General features: G+C 43.1%; 1 protein-coding gene across 1 annotated transcript; it reads right to left on the bottom strand.

The window, feature by feature from the left end:
• Positions 1-340: 340 nt before the first annotated feature.
• On the bottom strand, positions 341-17,386 carry TMEM179 (transmembrane protein 179). The gene is made up of 4 exons (XM_068682612.1): positions 16,940-17,386; positions 12,832-12,969; positions 11,259-11,337; positions 341-8,981 (listed from the first exon to the last, which is right to left on the bottom strand). Exons 1-4 carry the CDS (start codon positions 17,239-17,241, stop codon positions 8,802-8,804), a joined length of 699 nt encoding a protein of 232 aa, XP_068538713.1. The 5' UTR covers positions 17,242-17,386; the 3' UTR covers positions 341-8,801.
• Between the last annotated feature and the right edge of the window lie 1,981 nt (positions 17,387-19,367).

The raw sequence follows: 19,367 nt of genomic DNA, 5'->3' as shown, positions 1-19,367 counted from the left end.
CCAATTGGCATTTAGAAAATGAACCTGCTGTGCAGCCTGTGGTACCCGTGCAGCCAGTGGTACCCCACTACACTTGGTAACACGTTGGCTTTCATCTGCATCCCATGCAGGTGAACTGCCTTCTCCTTGCCTGCTGCAGCTTTAGGGCTCACTGCTGGAAGATGGTACCAAGAGGGCTCAGCATAGGGAGGTTGGTCATGTCTAAGACCATGCAAGCTGCAGCATGGTGATACCAGGGAATGAGGGAACAAACTAAGATGTCACCACTGACTTTGGTAATTATTTTTTAACTTGCACACAGTAAATTCAACTCACTATCAAAAATCCAAACACAGAAATATTAACTTTTCAAGTAGTTTATTCATATATATCACCAAATCATAAAAAGCCAATGCACCGTCCAGCAAAAAAAGCATCAATATATAAAACATTAAATCATTATCATTAACACTAGAGTATACCACTTACACTGAACCCAGTCCAGCTCCTACTAAAGCCAAAGGAAATTTTGTCAATGACTCTACTAGCAGAAGGATTGGACTCACAATTTTTATTTGCCAAGTGTTTACAAATGGCTGTATTAAAATGCTAGTAAAAAGCTTTCCTTTTGAGACTGTATCAAAACAGTAAACCTAACTCCATTTCGATTTCTGTCAAATGCATGCAATTAATGCTCCAAATCAGCACTTGTTACACTGCAGAAGAGCATACAAAGCATGAGAAAGAAGATCCAAAACAGACCAGGCTCTGCCCTCAGCTTGTGCAGACTGGCATGGCTCCAGCGAGGCTCACAAAGCTAAGCTGCGTACACCAGCTAAGGATCTGCCCCAATCCTGCTTTCAACAGTTAAATGAATTATGGAAACCTGGAGACTTCCAAAACAAATTGTGAAAATCTGCGTGGTCCAAGCTAAGGCTGAAAGCAGTGTCAGCACTGCCTGCCCAGGCTCTGCCACGCTGGATCCCTCGTGTCACAGCCTGAATGCTGAAATCCCTCACGGGAAGAGCACTAATAGTTCTCCACACTATCTATTTTTATTCTGAAGTATGGCACTCTCCTGTCCCTCTTGACTGTGCTTTTCCCTGATAGGAAGAGATGTGAGAAATAACGCCTGATTAGCCTGATGGCAATAAAACCCTGTGAAATTATTCCAGAAATGCTTTTAAAGAAGAAAGGATCCAGGGAAAGGAGATGTCAGTGGAAGAGGTTTATTATTTTTCTTTGAATAAAAACCTGCAAAAGCCTGCAAAACTCTTACAGCAGTATATTTTAGATCATAATATATTGATTTCTCATTTGGGCTGAAAAACTGCAGTAGCTTTACTCAGAGAGTATTTGGCTATAATATGGCACCTGTCTGAGCTGGCTGTGGACCCTGTGCAGTGGTTCTCCCCCCAAAGGATGCTCTTCAGCACCGAGCTTCCTGCAGTCATTTGGCCAAAGGACTGCTTTCATTTCTTAAAAACTATGGTGTAAGGAGGCTGTTAGCACCTTTAGAAGCCAAATGGTGAACACACTTTCAACAAAGAGGATTAAAATCATTGCAGCATCCTAGGAAGTGTGGCAAGGGTTAATTAACTACATCAAGATCCAGCGTGTTTCAGGAGGATGTGCTGTATTTCAGGCACAAATAATTGCACCTCACAGTGTTAAAAGGGAAAAATAATTCCTTCTGCTGCAGGAGCAAGTGGGAGAAAAGCTCTGGAGTGTGTTATGTGGGATACCATGACAGATGATTTTAAAACATTTCCCTCCCTTAAAATCTGTGGATTAATATCCCACTTGTCTGACTCCACCAGGTTCCTCAAGAGAGTGCTGGCACCAGTCTTGGGAACCTTTCAGAGCAACATGTCAGACAAATCAGGCCTGGCTTGTGTAAAGGGAAGAGTTTGGCGTCGAACCCCAGAGAGCCCAATGAGAAAAGAGAAAAGCTGAAATGTTTTTTCTTATTTTCTTTTCCACAAAAAGTAAAGTTTGCAATTTCTCTTGCATTTGTAAACACTATGCAGAACCTGTATACAAACTGAAGTCAAACTTGCCTAAATTTTGAGGAAAATGAAGGGAAAATAAGGAGTTTTGCCACAGGGCCATTTATCTGCCTGCGTGAGAAATCACCCAAGAGGTCAACTGCAATGATGGATCTTCATTCCCACCTCCTGTCAGGGTATCTCCACCCTCACTTTGCAACATAGGTGGGAAGAAAGAGGGATCAAAACCTTCTCATATTTTGTTTCCAGCGCAAACAAATAATTCAAGTTATTTCAGTGAGCTCTTGCTGCCAGGTACTTTATCTCCTTGATAAACACCATAACCACCAAGCTAAAATGTCAGTTTTTAGGAATTTCTAGCCAAGTAGAAAAGTTCTAACAGGAAGATTTGAGGGATATCCAGAATAACAGCATGGTGAGAGCATTTGCCATGCAGATGGAGGCTCATGCCTCCCCAGGAGGCAGGGAGGTTAAAAACCTGTGCCTTGCAGCTCCCTCCCTGTGGGGAGGGCTGGGAAAGGAGGGCCACAGCCCATTTAACAAGTTGCTCCATGCTTCTGCCACTCCTGTGAAATCCTACTTGCCAGGTAACATGACTTTCCATGTCTAACAAGTCACGGTTGCTGACATAAATTTAAAAATAAAGAATAAAAAACATTATTTGACCCATCGAAAGGGCTATTCTCAGAGGCTTTCTTGGGTGCCTATGCCCATTTTATAGGAACAAGGATCTGACAGGAAGTTGATGAGATAAATCCTAAATCCTTAAGCTCAAAATGAAAATAGGATTTAGACTCTTACATGCATTCTTTTCTTTTGACTGTTTTATGCAAGAACACTTCAATCAGTTATAGCAGCTAGGAGAGGTAGAAAGGTTTAAGCACTCGGGTGAATACATTCACATTAATCTATGTTTGCAGTATCAGTTCGATTACATTCTTTGGCATGGACAAAAGAAACTAAAGAGAAAGCATTGCTATATAAATACTCCTCCCAACAACAGAATGGAAAGATGCTATCAATTACATGCCTGCCTTGAAATAAACAGTACTTGCTATATATTAAGTAAATCATTGTCTAACCTCCCAGAAACAAATGCTAAATTTTTTTGAGAGACTGCAGTTGTGTTTTTCTCTTTTATGCCAGGAGTACATCAGAATGCTTTCTTCTATGCAGTTGTTAGATTCAGAAATTGTATGGAATGTTATCGCTTAAAGCAAGCAAAAAAAACAAACAAAAAATAGAAATACTCTTAGGTTTGTACCTGTGAATGCTAAAATATAGTTCAGGTTAGGTTTACTCTTCCTTGTGGGGAACAAAAATAAAAATATATACTTCTGGAGGGTAGACCATGAACAAAAATAACTCTAAAACAATTTCAGTGCTCATGAAGCTATATGAGCATTTTCTCACTGCATGCAGGTGTGGAAACTAGCCAGGCAAAACCTAATTCTCCTCCCAGATTGCCTAAGCATAAGGAAAGGACATTTGTGGCCTCTAAAGCAAACATTCCAATGAGATAAAAATGGGCTATTTCCATCAGCAAGGGAAGTGGTCTGAGATGCGAATTTAGGGTCTGTATACAGAAACAATTCCCATTAGTTCAAGGATGTTCACATCCAAGCCATTAATTTAGAAGAGAGGACAAAAGTTTGTCAAACTCCAGATTAGTTTGTCATGGAAAACTGTAAATCTGATGAGTCTGAATGATTGTCTGGATATCTGTTAAATTTATAATTTAAACAACAAAAGCGATGCAATACATCAGAGGTGTTTGGAAAATGGGGAAAATAAAAGCCTCTTTCACCTAAACACACAGTTTGCATGGACTTTCCTGCACCATTTTGCAGGTGACATCATCTCTGAATTTTCACATTTTCTATTTCTTTTTCTAACACCCATTACACAGACTGATGTGTGATTTGAGGTTGTGCAGAAACCTTGTTTCCAGCATAAAGCCTATCCAATGGCCTGTGGCTCACACTTCCTTAGCAATGGGGCCACAAATCCTGAGTCCACATCAGCCTGAAGAGACTTGTAGGCAGCAAATAATGTTGCCATTCTAACACATATCAGTCATTTTGGGAGCCTGTAGTGAACAATTTCTGGATCTTGGGTAAAAGGACCCTTTGCTAACGCATTAATACTGTAAAATGTGTGCTGCTGTTCTCTGAGGCTCTACCTCCATCCTGAGTACTACACAGGTTAAGTCAGCAGCATGTTGTGTAGGTGAGAGAAGGCCTTGAAAGGACTCTGTTCCTTGCAGGACTTATACAGGACATTACCAAGAGCCTGGGGAGGATTTAAAACCTCTGCGAACCCCCATTAGAAACCCATCTCAGCCCTTTGGAGGTTGTGCCCTGGCTAGTGCTTTCCCACTCTGCACACATCACACCTGCATCCACCTCTGGATATCATCACCTGTGTGTCACACTACACAGAGCCTAATAACAGCAAGAAAAAGGCAGTGCTGAAAGTTAAGGCACCCTAATGACTACTCCAAACCATGCTGTCTGTATCCATACTGCAGTATGGCAGTGCTGTTATTTCTGAAATTTATCTGTGTACATTGTACATACATGCATACAGCATCTCTGAATCCTGACACTGAATGCTTTCATCAACAAAGTCTATCTACTTAAACACCCATCACCAGTTATTACAATACCCATTTTTCTAACGGACCGTAGAAACATTGCCATAGCATGCATATATCCTCAAGTTCTTAAAGTAAATCATCAGGCTCTTATTTTTGTGATTCCTACTAGAAATTTACAGCTGAAAAATGCCTCCTGAATTAGTGGGATAAGATGTTATGAACATTTGTACCCTCATGAGGAAATTATGTTCCAAAAATAATTGGCTTTAATTGTTTCTCCATTACAAAAATAAATAAATAAATAATAACCAATATTGATCTAAAATCTCAGCCAAGATGTTTTAGCTTGGCTGAGATTTTTCTAACGCAGCTTGCACTGCTGGCAGGGAATTGGTAAGGAAATTAACCACAGATGGTAGCCAGGACACAGGGAATATATTTAATATAACAGAATACTGGCAACACCCCAGTGTCTCAGAAAGCACCATCCACTTGCTTTTGACTGTCTAAGGTTCAGCCTGCATTACTAGCAATTTGCCCAGGCCAAAAATAAGATCCTTTGACTGTGGCTTTAACATCACAAGGAACATGGCTAGAAAACCAGAGCAGCCCACACTCTTCACCTGAATGACCCACAGCTTTGCTACGGGCAGCAGCAAGCAAGCTGCATGGGCAAAGGCCACAAAGATCTTTTCCCTTCCATCATATGAAAAAAAATATATGCAAACATAAACATCACATAATGTTCTTGTTCTTTGAATATATCTCTTGCTAGAGTGTTCCCAGATGCCTGTTTTTGGATATGGTAAAATAAACAAGGCATTAAAATATCACAAATATCAAAATATTTGACTAAGACGAAACACTACTGCAGCCAAACTCTACACTGCTTGTCAATGGATGACTCAAAGAAGAGGTCAGAATGGTACAAAAGAGAGATGTGTGTAGGTAGGTATACATAATGTTGCCATTCTAACACATGTTCAATGAGTTGGCCTGAGTGTCCAAGCTTTAGGGGAAGAGTTGCAAAAAGCTAAATGCAAATCAAAAAATTCCAAGGATGCTCAATAACTGCATCCTTGGACTGTTCCTTTCCTCCCTCCAGTCGGACAGGGAGCTGCTAACCACACACTGCATTCTCACCTGCCCAGGGGCTTCCTTCAAAACCAGCTTTGCATTTAAGCATCAGTTAAGCTCACAAGCTGGGTGCCAGCCTCACTCCACCTGCTCAGCTGTGTGAAGCTGAAGAAAGACCTCTGTCATGTGGGACTCAAGGGAGAACCTCAGCCTCCTTCATTTTACAAGCCAACTCCAACTACCATGCTTGTACGTGCAGGCATTGTAATGGCATTAGGGGTAAAGGAGTTCATCCAGGTAAATGGATGAGACAGGCCGAGCTTTGATTAAGTTAATGGGTGAGTCTATACATGTACTGGTTTTGGGGTGGCACTTCCAAAAGCTGAAGTGAGGTATTTCTTTCCTATTGGCTTTTTCTTAGCAGTAGGAACCTGGCTGTCCCAGATGCTTTAAAGATCCCGCTTTCTGTCTATTGAGCTGCAGAACAATAAAGATAGTGTCACTGAGATAGTGTCAGGGTGATAAATTTTAATGAATATGAAAACCACAGAAGCCAACGAGAGGAGGAACTCCAGACCTAGTGTCTGCTGCTTTTCATGGAAGTAGAAAGGAGGAAAAGACACAGAGACACAGGGAAAGAGAGGTAGAAGAGACTGTCAAGCGACTGGACAATCTCACAATGAAAAGCAGCATCTTGCTCCTCAGAACCAGTGACCAGGCTTGAGCCCTGGAGCCTCAGAGGAGGAATAAGGGGGAGGCACTCACTGCCATCTGCCCGTCAGTTCTCAGGGCCCCCAAGCAAGACCAGTAACCCACATGTTACTGCAGCCTGTGTGATTTAGCACATACAGGCATTGTACTATCCAAAGCAGCAATGTGATCCCATGCAAGGAGTTAGGCATGTACTGAAGGTATTTATGGAAGGAGACATCACTGGTGAGTCTTAAATTCCAGGCAAGGTTGGAAAGGGAAGTAGTGTCTGTTATAGTCAGAGAAGCAACTGGGGAAACAGAGGAAATAAGGTAACCTTCACGTCCTAAGCACTTCTTCCTGGTTAAAAGGGGAAGGTCATGCCCTGGAATGGGTAACTGCAGGAATATCTTCCCTATTAGACAAAATAAATAAATAAATAAATAAGTCTCTAATAGTCCTGGTCTCTGAATTTTATATTGGTATTAACTAATGTTAATGCCAATTAACCCAATGCCAAATTAACTAATGTTAATACCAATTAACTAATCTCTGATTCCCCCTTTAGGAACTTTTCCTTTTATTTCAGTTCCAACTACAAAAAAAAAAAAAAAAAAAAAAAAAAAAAAGCCACTGTTGTAAAGCTTTCAGAGGAATTGCATTCCCTTGTGGGTTGAAATCACAGTGAAAAACAAGATCTCCCTGCAGACACCCATGACCATCTGAGACGTTCACAGGGCCATCACACTGCTTATATCACATGGCCTTTTTTTTTTTTTTTTCTAAACCTGAGGGAACAATTTAGTTGTTAAATGTGATGCTAGATTTTATGCCCTAAAATCCTTACAAACTAAGGGATTTGTTATGACTTCACATTCAGTTTCAGCTACTTAAGTGGGTGCTTAACTTTATGCACCAAATAGTCCTCAGAAGACAACAGTAAATCTGCATGGTTGTGCTTGTCCAATGCTTGTGCTCTGATGGGGGGGAAGCCCCCATACTGCTTACCAGGCAGTATAGATGTACATGGTTTGCACTTGTTTTGCAATAAATTCAGTGTCAGTTCAAGCTCATCTGACACAGGCAGTGTTAGGGTGCTCCCTGAAATTCTTCTTCTGCTTAAACTTAACTTCTTGCTTAACTTTCCTGCTGAAAAAGGTCTACCATGCATCATGCACCAGGGTATAACTGCCTAATTCTAGCACAACTTTACTTCTCTGCCATGCAATCTCACACTCACCTAAGTAATTCCTAATTATCAGACCTACTTCTCATCCACCTTATTCACTGAAGTTCTGGCCAAGCAAAACTGAAAGCAACAACAAGGTCACGAGTGAGCTTTGTGAAAGCAACAGTTCTCCCTTTTCATGGCAAAATTCATCAGCCCTGGATCTCTTGCCCAGGAGTGGGGAGAATGGGTCCATTCAGCACTGAGTACCTATAAAATAGCTCAGCTGTTCATGCTCTTTGCTATGTTGATAGATATACACAGATACCACAATGCAAATGTTTACAAAAAATTTGCATATTCTGTATGAAATAAATAGCACAAGTAAACTCTAATACTCAGAACTAAATAGTATACAATATTAGGGACCAAGTTATGCTTATAAATGCACAAGCATTGCTACTGTGAACTCAGCTTAACTTCTTAGTATGCAAGCTTCAGGAGTTGCTAGCTAAACTACACTTCAGGAAGCCATAATAAATGATGGTCATGCCAAAATCTAAGAATAAATAAAAACACAAACATTCTCCTCCATCCCTTCAAATGGTACACAGCTTTTTACAGATAGCATGATGGTTTCATGAAATTCGTTAAAACTGTCTCATAGTAAGTATCATCTGGAACACAGGTCTGTATGTTCTAAGCAAACTCAAAATCAGAGTGGGAACAATAGGTTTGTCAGCACAGTGACCACACATAGCAAAAGCAGAGACAGCAAGAGTCTGTACTTGGACCAGAGCTACATCCACCCAGAATAAAGTGAGAATGAGAGCAGCTTTATTAGCAAAAGGGAGGAGAGAGAGACAAGAGGGACCAGACGCAGCTCCAGTTATTACTGTTGTTGCAGAACAATATGGAGGAATAGCATAGATTCTGTAGCCTGGTATTGCCAGCACAGTCCTCAAAAAACAATCACTGCCCCAAAAGCCAGTGATAACACACAGAAATTCTGCTAGCAACAGCAGGTTACAGATTGTGCTGCTCCCTGCATGTGCAGGACAGAAAGTTTGCTATGTCAATGGCACATGGGGCAGTTCATTCTCTGTATCCTCACATGAATATTCCTGCCGACAATTTTTCATTGAGAAAGTGGGTGATTCATAAGTACAACTTTTGATCAGGAAAAAATGCATCTCTCACACTCAATACTCTGACTCAACATCAGCTTGCACTACTGAATAATAGAACCTAGATCCTGCCCTGGAAATTTGCTTATGCTTTAGATCATGGCACTTTTCTCATCTTGCAAAGAGGTTCGTGAAGAGGATCTTCCTAGCAACAGCTCCTTCTCATGGATCAGGCTATCTAGCAGGTCCTCCTGTCTGTAGTTGTGATAAACCTTCAGGAAAGCCAGTATGGTAATTCCCAGCCAAGTCAGCCAGGCAGCCCAGAGACCAAACTAGAGAAGCAAAGAAATGACAAATATCAGTACTGTTTCACAAAGACAAAACCACCTGTCCAGGCAAAGATCAAAATCTCACCTAGACCAAAACCCATGGAGTCATGACAAGTTATACTTTGTGAGCTTCTGGCATCACTTCTCAATCCTGTCAAGATATTCTGAGCTTAAAAGGAAATAAAGCTTTAAGTAGTAGGAAACTTGATACAAAAAATACTAGGTTTGATCATGAAGAATTCTGTATAATCCACATGCAGCTGCTGAACTTCCCCAGCATCTGATGTTCTGGCCATCCCAAAATTCTTGGGATTATTTCTCTTCCATTACTTTAGAGTTGCCATATGTCTTAATACTTTTTCCAAAACTTTCTTCCTGAATCCTGTGGGCCTCTCACTACCCCCAGAGAAATATAAATTTCAAGGTGTTTCCATCCAGAATATTGTTGAGAAAATCCTACTAATTGAACTGTTACTTTCTGGGGTAAGTGGTTCACATTAGCAGGAGCTCAAACTGCAAGAGAAACCCAATCTGACACATCCTAGTTCCTGGTGACTCATATATATTTGGCATATGAGACCTGAGCTTAAAGCCTCAAATCTGCAGTAAGTCCCATCACTGACTTAGTCACTCTTGTTTAACTTTGTAGAAATAATTACATTTTGATTGGTTCAGGTACTTGAATGTTGGCCTCCCCTGTCTCAGAGGAAGCTCATTTGTAGTAATGTAAATTTCTGCTTTCTGGCAGAAATTCCATTTTAATTTCATTATACTGTTAGGAAAAAAAAAAAAAGGTACTTAAATTCACATATTTCAGTTTTGACATACTGGTTTTTTATTATTTCAAAAAATAAAAATAAAAATAAAAATGGACAAAGAAAAAATCTAGCACTTCTGGGAAGTAGCACAGCTGTTTACTTTAATAGCCAATTTAGATAAATAAGGGCCACTGTTATGTAAATGAGAGTTTGAGTTCCTATATATCTGATGCGTTTTAGTAAGGCCTGCTGAAGGAATTTATTGCACTCACAAGGAAATAAGTTTGCATTTGCTGGTAAATCTAGTCTATTCTTGGATTTTTCATTCTGCTGATTGAAAGAAACTTATTTGCCCTCCTTAGACAGACCCATTCTCATGCCTTCATCCAACTCTGCTTACTACACCCCGGTTATCAGAAAACAATGCTGAAGGATTTTGCTCCCTGCTTGGTTATGTTTTCAAAGTCTCCCTCAGGCTCCCCTTTGTCACAACTACATTCAGCTTTTGAAGACAAATGGTGTTTCCCTGCAGCTGTTATGCTCCCAGGCTTCTCATACTTGGGTATTTTGCAGAGCTTAAATGATGCATCGTTCAGGCTAGCTCTACCCAGGTCTGGAGGAACGTGGATTAGAGTGGAGATCACCATCTGGCAGGACATATGTATAGATTATCAGCTGTCCATCCTGATATCACAGTATGAATGATTCAAATTGGCTACATGCAGGTGTGTCTGGGATGGGTGTCTAGATGCCATTGCTGGGTACAAAACCCACAAAACTAGCTCATGTCTAAGGGTCACAGTTGCCTTCAAGGAGTGTCCCAAGAAAGGTAAGGCTTCCTCCCATGAGGGACAACTGAAAAAGCATGTGTATGGGTGCAGCCTGCATGGATGGGGCTATCCTCCTCGAGGGACTGTGTTAGTATGTGTTCACATGCTCAAGTGCTCAAATCTCAGCGTTCACTGTTTTTGAGTGTTGACTCAGAGCTGGCATATTCAATAATAATATGACAGCCTCAGAGGTCTAATTCTCAAAGATCAGGAAAAAAAATCTATCTAAAAGATAGCACTATTTCATTATTTTCAGTGGACTGATACTTATATGGGCTCAGGGGATCTTCTTTCTATCCCAGCCTAAACCAGGACAAACTCATGGAAGAGAAAACTAACAGCCCCACAGTCTGCTGCAGGTCAGCCATTCTCTTCTTATTGCTAACAGCAATAAAGAGCTCCAGGACACCCAAGTCAGGACACCCAAGACCACCCCATTTATTGTTTTGCAGAAACAATAAATTTTCCATGATGAGTAAGAGTCAGGTTTTGACATATCTGTGTTCAAAACTATCTGTTTTGAATGTAAAATGCAAATGTACCCATTCACAATCATCTTGATTCAGCACATACTAAAGTCAGTGGAAACATTCCCATTGATTTCAAAGGATCGCATTTCAGCTCCAACAATCCCAGATCGATGAACAAATGGAAAATGAACTGGAAGAGAACTGTGACCTAGTCTGACCTACCTGTGCAATAGCAAACTGGTCGTAGAAAGCAGAGTTTTCTAAGTTCAGTTCAAGATCTATATCCTGTAATTCTTCACAGCTACCCAAGGAAAGCATTTGGAGGGGAAGAAAGAAAGTTATTTCAGAAATTCCAAATAGGCAAACAAAGCATAAAATGAAGCAATATCTAAGTGTTTCAAACAATCACAATGGCACATTCTATGATTCTATATTTAATTCATTTCACTAATTGGGTTGCTTGCAAATCTTCTCTAAAGCTTGAGTAAAAGAATCATGTAAATACTTTATTTAAAAAATAATGTGTAATTATCTAAGTGATAACACCAATCTTCCATAAAGTGAAACTGTGATAGTTATTATGAAAACAATATACCTAAGACCCTCTTCTCCCACTCCCCCAGAGCCTCCCACTTATACACATCTGGCATCAGCCCAGCTTGGTTGCTTCCCCCTCAATGAAACAAAGTGTATGAGCCTCCGTTACCTTTTGACATCTGACATCACCAGGAAAAGCCTCAGAAGAAGGGATTGTATGGGTGTTTTTGTTTCAGATGCTCCAGCAAGGAGACGGTACTCTGATGGTAAGATAGAGGCTGCCTACAGATTTTACAAATAACTTGGACTTTACTGGTGTGAAAAAAATCCCGGGATTTTGAGGTTGTCTTTCTATCTCTTGGTTGATTTCTGCAGCCTCTTCTCTGTCCTTTTCAGTGCTGTCGGTCATCTTGGGTTCTTATCCGAATATTCGATTAGGTGTTTTTTGTAATGGAATTTTTAACCGAATATTCGAATAATTCGATTAGCGTTGCAGCCCTAAACAGAACATTTACTATGGCATTTTACAACATATGACAATGTGCAATATAAATGTATGCTTTAAGTAGTACCTTTATTCAATATTGTATGACATAAAATGTCACCTTTTTATTTCTCTTCATTGTTATTTGTTTGATACAAAAAATTTACCTCAACCTATTAGTTTCCTATTCAGAGCACAAGCATCGTGAGCTACAGCAGAACATTTTAGTGCCTGTGCATTTTGTGCCCTGTCAGAAAGTATTAGACCTCTATACTTTGCTCTTAAAATACTTTCTGTACTGTGGCTTTCAGGGTGTGTGCAGCACAGCTCTGAGGCCAGGTTTTGGGTAATGGTGTGTTGTGGCACAGGCAGAACAAGGGACTTGGCTGCTGTCAGACAGGTCAGTGGCAGAGCCAGGACTTCAAGCCAGGACCCTGATTCCCAGGACACCCTCCCACCTCCCTCCCTTCTTCGAGCTGAATTTCCAAATCCAGCTCTCTTTTGGAAATGAAAACTTTGGAATTAATGGTTTTCCTTTGCACATGTTTGTGACTCTTAAAAAGACCATGAAACATGATGGAAAAGAGTTTGTTTTGTGGGGAACTAAAAGTAAAAAAGTTTGGTTTGCTGTTTTTGTACCAGATGAAAAGAATCTGGACTTCCATATTCTCCCCTTTGATTACCTTGTGTGTAACAACTACAGTTTGTAACACCACGGTACATTTGTGCATATATGAAAGATAAAAAGAAGAAAATGTATTCTTCAATACTAACCTATTTGGCATGCTTCCTTTTTCGGTAATTGCATCACACCACATGTTAAATCCTACACTCACTATAGTGCTAGCAATAAACGTGATAAACACCACAAAGGCGCTGATCAGCAGATTCAGGAAAGCATAAAAGAAAGAGCTGCAATAAAAGGGAAGAAAAATGTAACTCATAAACAGCTGAAACACAACATCAGCAGTCTCTCTAAGCAGCATACACCAGACAAAGATATCAGTTTCCATTTGAAACACGTCTGCTTTAATTAAGAACATCTAATATATTGAAAAACTATGGCTTATGATCTTGAGTTACGTTATCTTCTTTTGTAAGCTCTTTCGATTTAGATTTATTATTTTCTTTAACCGTAAGAGGATGTGGCTTTAAATCATAAATGCTAAGTGGCGATCGTTCATACACAGCACGGCTTTCATTAGTTGTAATGATGAAAATCACCATTGTTAAAATAAATGTCATTAGCTCAAATTATATAGTAACTGGAGCTAAAATTATTTCATGGCTAAAATGATAATTGGGACCAAAATTGCCTACTAGAGGGAAACTAAAACTAAAAATAAAACAACACAGTACTGATAGCTATAATCATTTTAAGCAATGTAACACAAGGTACTGGCATCATAGGACACGAATCTCAGTTTTATGGGCAATTTGCAGAGCAGGCCAGTTTCTCCTGGGACATCTCTGGCTTTGGTGTCAATATGTTATTTCTGCCAGCCGAATGTCAGTTTACATCAACCCAGTTAGTCTGTATAACCAGAACCAGCTCTAGGCATATGCTAGAGGAGGTAAGGGGTGGGATGCTCAGAGTGGTACCATTAGGCAAAGGAATTGTCCAACTATTTTCCAGCCTCACGAGTTAGTCTTCTAGAAGGATGGACTGGGGTTCACTGAAAGAAGAACGGCCCTTCCTAACTCTGCCACTTAATTCTAGTTTGTGAAAACTTTCTCATTCATCTGGCCAAGCTTTTTGGTACTTGAAGCTGCTCTAGGTGGCACTTGGAAAGTCTCACTATCTAAAAACTGAACATCTGCTCTAGGTTGGAGAAAGACTGTCAACTCCAGGAGGAAGGTCATCCGGTTCAAGTCAGATTGTAAGGACAAATATAACAAATTGTCCAGCAGTGCACCTCTCATTGTTCTGGGGATAAAAGGAGTCTACTCACCTCAGAGAGCAACAACAACAAAACAAAACAAACAAACAAAAACTAACAAACAAACCAAAAACAACAACAAACAGACATTTATTTCCACAGTTCTCTCAATATATTAAAAGTTGAGAAGCTTTTTGAGTCAGTGGCTGAATCCCAGCAATGTTCTGGGCTGGACAATCTTAATTTCTACAGGTTACACATCCTAAGGCATATGTGACCTTGGTAGAACTTCTTTAAAATTAGGTGAGGCAACATTCACCAGTTGGGCTAGGAATTCTGTTCCTGGGTTAACATGGATTTGAAGGGATTGTCTAGGTTCTCTCAAAAGTGTAGCCATCCAATCTCAACACCAATGTAAAAGAAACAAAATCATTCACTTGCCAGATGTGCCCTTACAGACTGCAGTTGGAGCTGGATGCTGGGACACCTGACTTGTAGAGGAATGTTGACATCAATCCTATTATTCTCCTTCAGCTTCACTGGACTGGGAACAGATCAGCTCAATGCTGCAGAGCACCAGGGTCACCCACATAGCAGATGGAGCCGGTATGAGCACACCACAGTTAATGTGCAGTCATTGTCCCTGCCCTGATTTCATATCTAACCTAGGTTTTAAGTGTCACTAAAGCCATATCTACTGTGTGCACCTTAGTACAGTATGCTGGCCTGAGACACAGAAAAGACTTGAGCTGTCCACCGAATAAAATCAGGGGTGGCACTAGAACTAATAACTGCTCTAGAAAAGGAAAGGTTCGCAGGCATATTCAGTGCATTATCTCAGGTCCCTGTCTGCACTCCACTTCCTGCCCTGCAGCACAGAAGATTGCCAAGGTCCAGACTGTCTGCCAACGAAGCAGGTCTCAGCGTCGCTCCCGGTTTGAACTGGCAAATCACCATCATCACCACCACTGTGTGTGGGGATTCCTCAGTCCAGGGCATCTTGGTAGAGAGCCAGGGCAGATCTGGCTCTCTGCCTCACCTATTTTTCTGCTTAGATCAGAAAGATCACAGCCTGTCCATGAGGCAAAGGGTGCTCAGACCCTTCTGAGAACGATAGGTGTCAGTCCTAATTATTTGAAGCACATAAAGACTGGACACCTTGCTGGGATGCAAGTGCATCAGGGCAGCTCATGGTGGAGCTGGCCCAGCAGCAGTGGTCCTGCTCAGCAGGGCCAGTACAGATGTTGTCCTGGGGCTGCCCCAGTTGCCTCTGATCATTTATAATTTATGGTGAAGAACTTGTGTTTATCTCTCCACCCAAACAGACCTGCTCTCATGCCCATATGAAGTGTTAATAAATGGCTGTCTAAAATCAGAGCAGCGTGTGTGTAACCTGCTTTTCAGAGAGACAGACGCAGACCTGGGCATGGGACAGACCTGCCCTTTTCTGAGGAAGCTGCTATTTTAAGCAAGTTCCAGTTCACCCTGTTTTACCCTTCTCTGATGCTCTACAGCTACTCCAACATGTAGAGTTGCTCTGCTGTTGCTCCCCACCACACAGCAACCTCCTGCCCCCTTTCTTGCCTGGAACAACTCTGCTCAGCATTACACAACTGCTACTGCTCAGCCTAGAGGAAGGAGCCTGAACACAGCTCCTGAAGAGACAGTTTTCAGAAGCCTGCCCAGCAGTTTAGGAGTACATAGCTACATTTGGAAGTAGGCCAAACATCAGACCTAAATCTCACTATTTCAGGCTGTTTACTGCTCGTTTCTTAAAAAAAAAAAAAAAAAAAAAAAAAAAAAAAAAAAAAATCTGGTTCTGAACTGTAAAGATGAAAAAAAAAAGTATCTGGATTCCATTAATACTCTATAGGTATCTGATGACCTGAGGAAACTGAATTCAAATGTAGTAAGTCCATGGTTATACTTAGCTCTTCTAAGGTAAGCTTTAATGTGGAAATAAGCCTCTCTTCTATACTTCCTATAGGGTGTTTTTGTATTAGGCAGCTTGAGTGTGGTCAGAAAGGGCCAGGGAAACACCCCAGCTACCCCGTCCCAAGTACTACCACACCAGGCTATTGTACAAGCCCAGGGTTAAGAAACAGCCACTGACTCAAGAAACTTCTAGTCCAAATAGACCTGGACATGAGTGATTTACCCTCCCTCTGGTAAAGGAAAATGGCTTTCATAGTCTAGCAAGCCACCAGTACATGCTCCTGCCTTCCCACCTTCATACAATTGGGTGCTTGGAAGACCCCAGAGCACCCACAGGTTGGGTCACCTGTGCCAGGGTTGTACCAAAAGCTGCAGGACATCCCTGGAGAGCTGAGCACCAAGCACAGAACTGCTGAGCTGCTGCCCCGACCACCAGGCCCTCATTCCAGATCTGAGGCACCCTGGTTTGTCTGAGCAAAGGAACCGACTGCTGGAGCAGCCCTGCCGCAGTGTGCTCAGCTTTGCTCTCATGTCGTAACCAAGCAATCGCTGTTCTGTGCAATAGTTGCCATGTCCACCACAAAAGCAGAATAAAAATAGGGGGAGAACCACCAACTGCTCCCACCTGCCCCCCACCATGCACAGCTGCGTTGGCTCAAGGATTCCCAGATCTACAATCAGGGGAAGGCCTCCTCCTGCAGGGACATGTAATGGGACCACACTCAGGAGGCACCTGCAGTCCCCAGCCTCCAGCATCACACAACAACCTGCAGCACCCATCGTGCCCACCACAACTGAGCTGGCCAGACGCTGCACCCAGATCCCAAAGGGTAGCAGGAGCACAGCAATGAATTTGACCCCCACCCCAAACCCATCCTCTGGAGGGGGACACAGACTGGGAGTACACATGGGGTGTGTGTGCAGGCAAAACACCCCCTCACCCCAAACCCCTCTGGGCAGCAGGACACAGGTGGTGCAAAGCTCAGTGCTTCACCCCTGTGGCTGCTGCCACCTGCCCCAGCCTGCAGGAGGGGCTGGCACCCCCTGCCCTCCCCGGGGATACTTACTCCTCGTGCCCTTTGCAGAGGAAGAAGAGGGTCCTCCAGGCCTGCACTGTGGCCAGCAGCAGGGAGAGGAGCCCGGTGAAGATGCTGAAGCGGCAGGCAGCCTCGGGCCCCCACTCCTGCACGGTGAAGCGCTGCCGCTCCACCGTCAGGTTGGCGTTGAGCCACATGCCCTCGGTGAAGAGCAGGCACCGGCCGTGGAAGTCATTGCTATTCTCGGACAGAGGCACCACCACGATGAAGCTGAAGAGGAAGGCCAGGAAGTAGCAGATGCACTGAGCGAAGAGGAAATTGCTAAGCGCCATGTCTGCAGCTCCGCGCAGGCAGAGGGAGGGATGGAGGGAGGGATGCAGGAGGGAGGGATGGAAGAGGGAGGGATGCGGGAAGCAGGGCTGCCGGGGGGAGTGATGTGGGGGGGAAAGGATGGAGGGATGCGGGGAGGAAGCCTGCAGCAGTAGGGGGTGGGGAGGGAGGATGCGCAGTGCAAGGATGCGATGAGATGCCTCCGCTGGCACCGCCGCTGCCGGAGCTGTCCCCTCCGTCTGTGTACTGATGGCTTCAGGGCTTGAGCAGGGAGAGAGAGGAAGAGGTGCTGCGAGGATTCCTCTTCTTTGGGAAAGTCTGGCTGCTGATACACCCTGGCACCCAGGGGGTTGTATAAATCGGCGTCCCCCAAGCGAGGCTGGGTACCACCAGGCTCTCAGCAGGGTGTCCCCTTAAGGACACAGACACCTGTGTCATCTGTGCTGGTGCCTTTGAAACACAAAAAAAACAGCCTCATCCTGGCTGCTGGATCCCTGCAGGCTTTGGCCCCTATTTCAAAAAACTTAACCAAAACACTGCACAGACACTGACATCAAGTTACCACCCTTGCACACCTGCCCCAGCGGGCACTCAGATCACAGCCTACACAGGGGAAGGGTCCTGTCATCTCTTGGGTCCTGTATCTCTGTTTCTCCAAACCCATAACTGAAGCCATGATGTACCTCAACCCAAACATCTGGGCAGCAGCCTGAGCTGGTGGCAAGAAGGGTCAGCGTGTAGGGGTTCCCACCCCAGTACCTGCAGACCCAGCGGTTTTAGTCCCAGTCCAGCTCTTGTCCGTCCCCACCCCAAGACATTGCAAGTGGCAGCAAGAGCTCACCAAAAGTGGAATAACTTCGTTGAGGCTTGATGCCAGCTAACCCTGAGCTCAAGGAGGACATGGAGCTGACACCAGCCCTCGTTCTGGGCACAGCAGTGGCACTTGCAGGGACAGTCACTGCTCACACCATTCCCAGGGGCAGAGACACACTCAATCCCAATTTCATTTTCCCATCTAAGTATAACTCCTCTTCCCAGCATAAGACAGTGCAATTCTTCTCCAGTTCCAGGTAAAGCCATTTCCTAACCCGATTTCCCAATCATATTCAGCCTGAAGTGAAAGAGCTCTCAGCCACTTCTCCTTGCCAGGGCTGCTTCTGCTCACTGTAGGCACTGTCACACTTCCCAGGTAGTGTTTAGCAGAGCAGAAGAGGAACTGGGACACTGATTACACCTCACATGGGATTTCAGGCTTGTGCTTCCATCTGGGAGAAAATCAATTATTCTTCTGTGCTGCGAAGAGGTTACAGTACTGAGGCAGAGGCTGGGGGGATTCTCACTGAGTATGGTCATTTAGCTTCATTGTAATTTATTTGCAATGTATATAACCTTGAAATCTTGCTCTGTCCATACAGGGAGAGTTGTTTGTTTGTTTGTTTGTGCAGAACCTGCTTCTTGAATAAAAACTTTTGTCATTTATACCCCTGTTTGATGAAACATGTCAGGCCGCTTTTCTGATCCTTACCCAGCCCTGACCATCAGAATTTGTATTGCATTTTTTGCAAGAAGAGTTAAAGAGCACTGACCTGACCCTGTGGGGATAGACATGCACTCCTAACAGAAAAGATTTTGCTGATATTTCAGTCTGGATGTAAAGAGGAAAGTTTGTTGCTCTTATCCTTACTTCCAGGCAGTGCTGGGTTCCCAAAGGGTTTTGTCCTTTATCTGCAAGGAAATCAGACCTAGACTGAGCCGGAAAACTCCTTCTTTGAAACCTGACACATCACATTAGCCAGATAGTGTTTTCTGAAGTTAACTTGGGAGGTCAACAGCAACATAAAAGTTCAGTTATTCCTTACAACGGAGCCCGCAGAAGGGGCCAGCAGATGCCAAGGGCTCTTTGCCTCTGGCAAACCCAATGCTCAGATCTCACCACCAGCAACCACAGGGCTCTGCTGCAAGAGGGCTGCTGCAGAGGTGAACGTTAGGGTCGCTTGTAGAGTGCGTAAAGTTGTCCTTGCTGGTGAGCCAGCTCGAGCTAACATTTCTGTGAGAATTTCAGAAAACATAGCTAGACATTTGCATATGTTAACAGACATGTAAAACACTGCTGCTCTTCGGAGGGTGA

The sequence above is a fragment of the Anas acuta genome, chromosome 5 (assembly GCF_963932015.1).
Source record: "Anas acuta chromosome 5, bAnaAcu1.1, whole genome shotgun sequence".
In the NCBI taxonomy this organism is placed as follows: domain Eukaryota; kingdom Metazoa; phylum Chordata; class Aves; order Anseriformes; family Anatidae; genus Anas; species Anas acuta.
The sequence above is the reverse complement of the archived record's forward strand: the minus strand, read 5'-3'. Positions and strand labels throughout refer to the sequence as shown.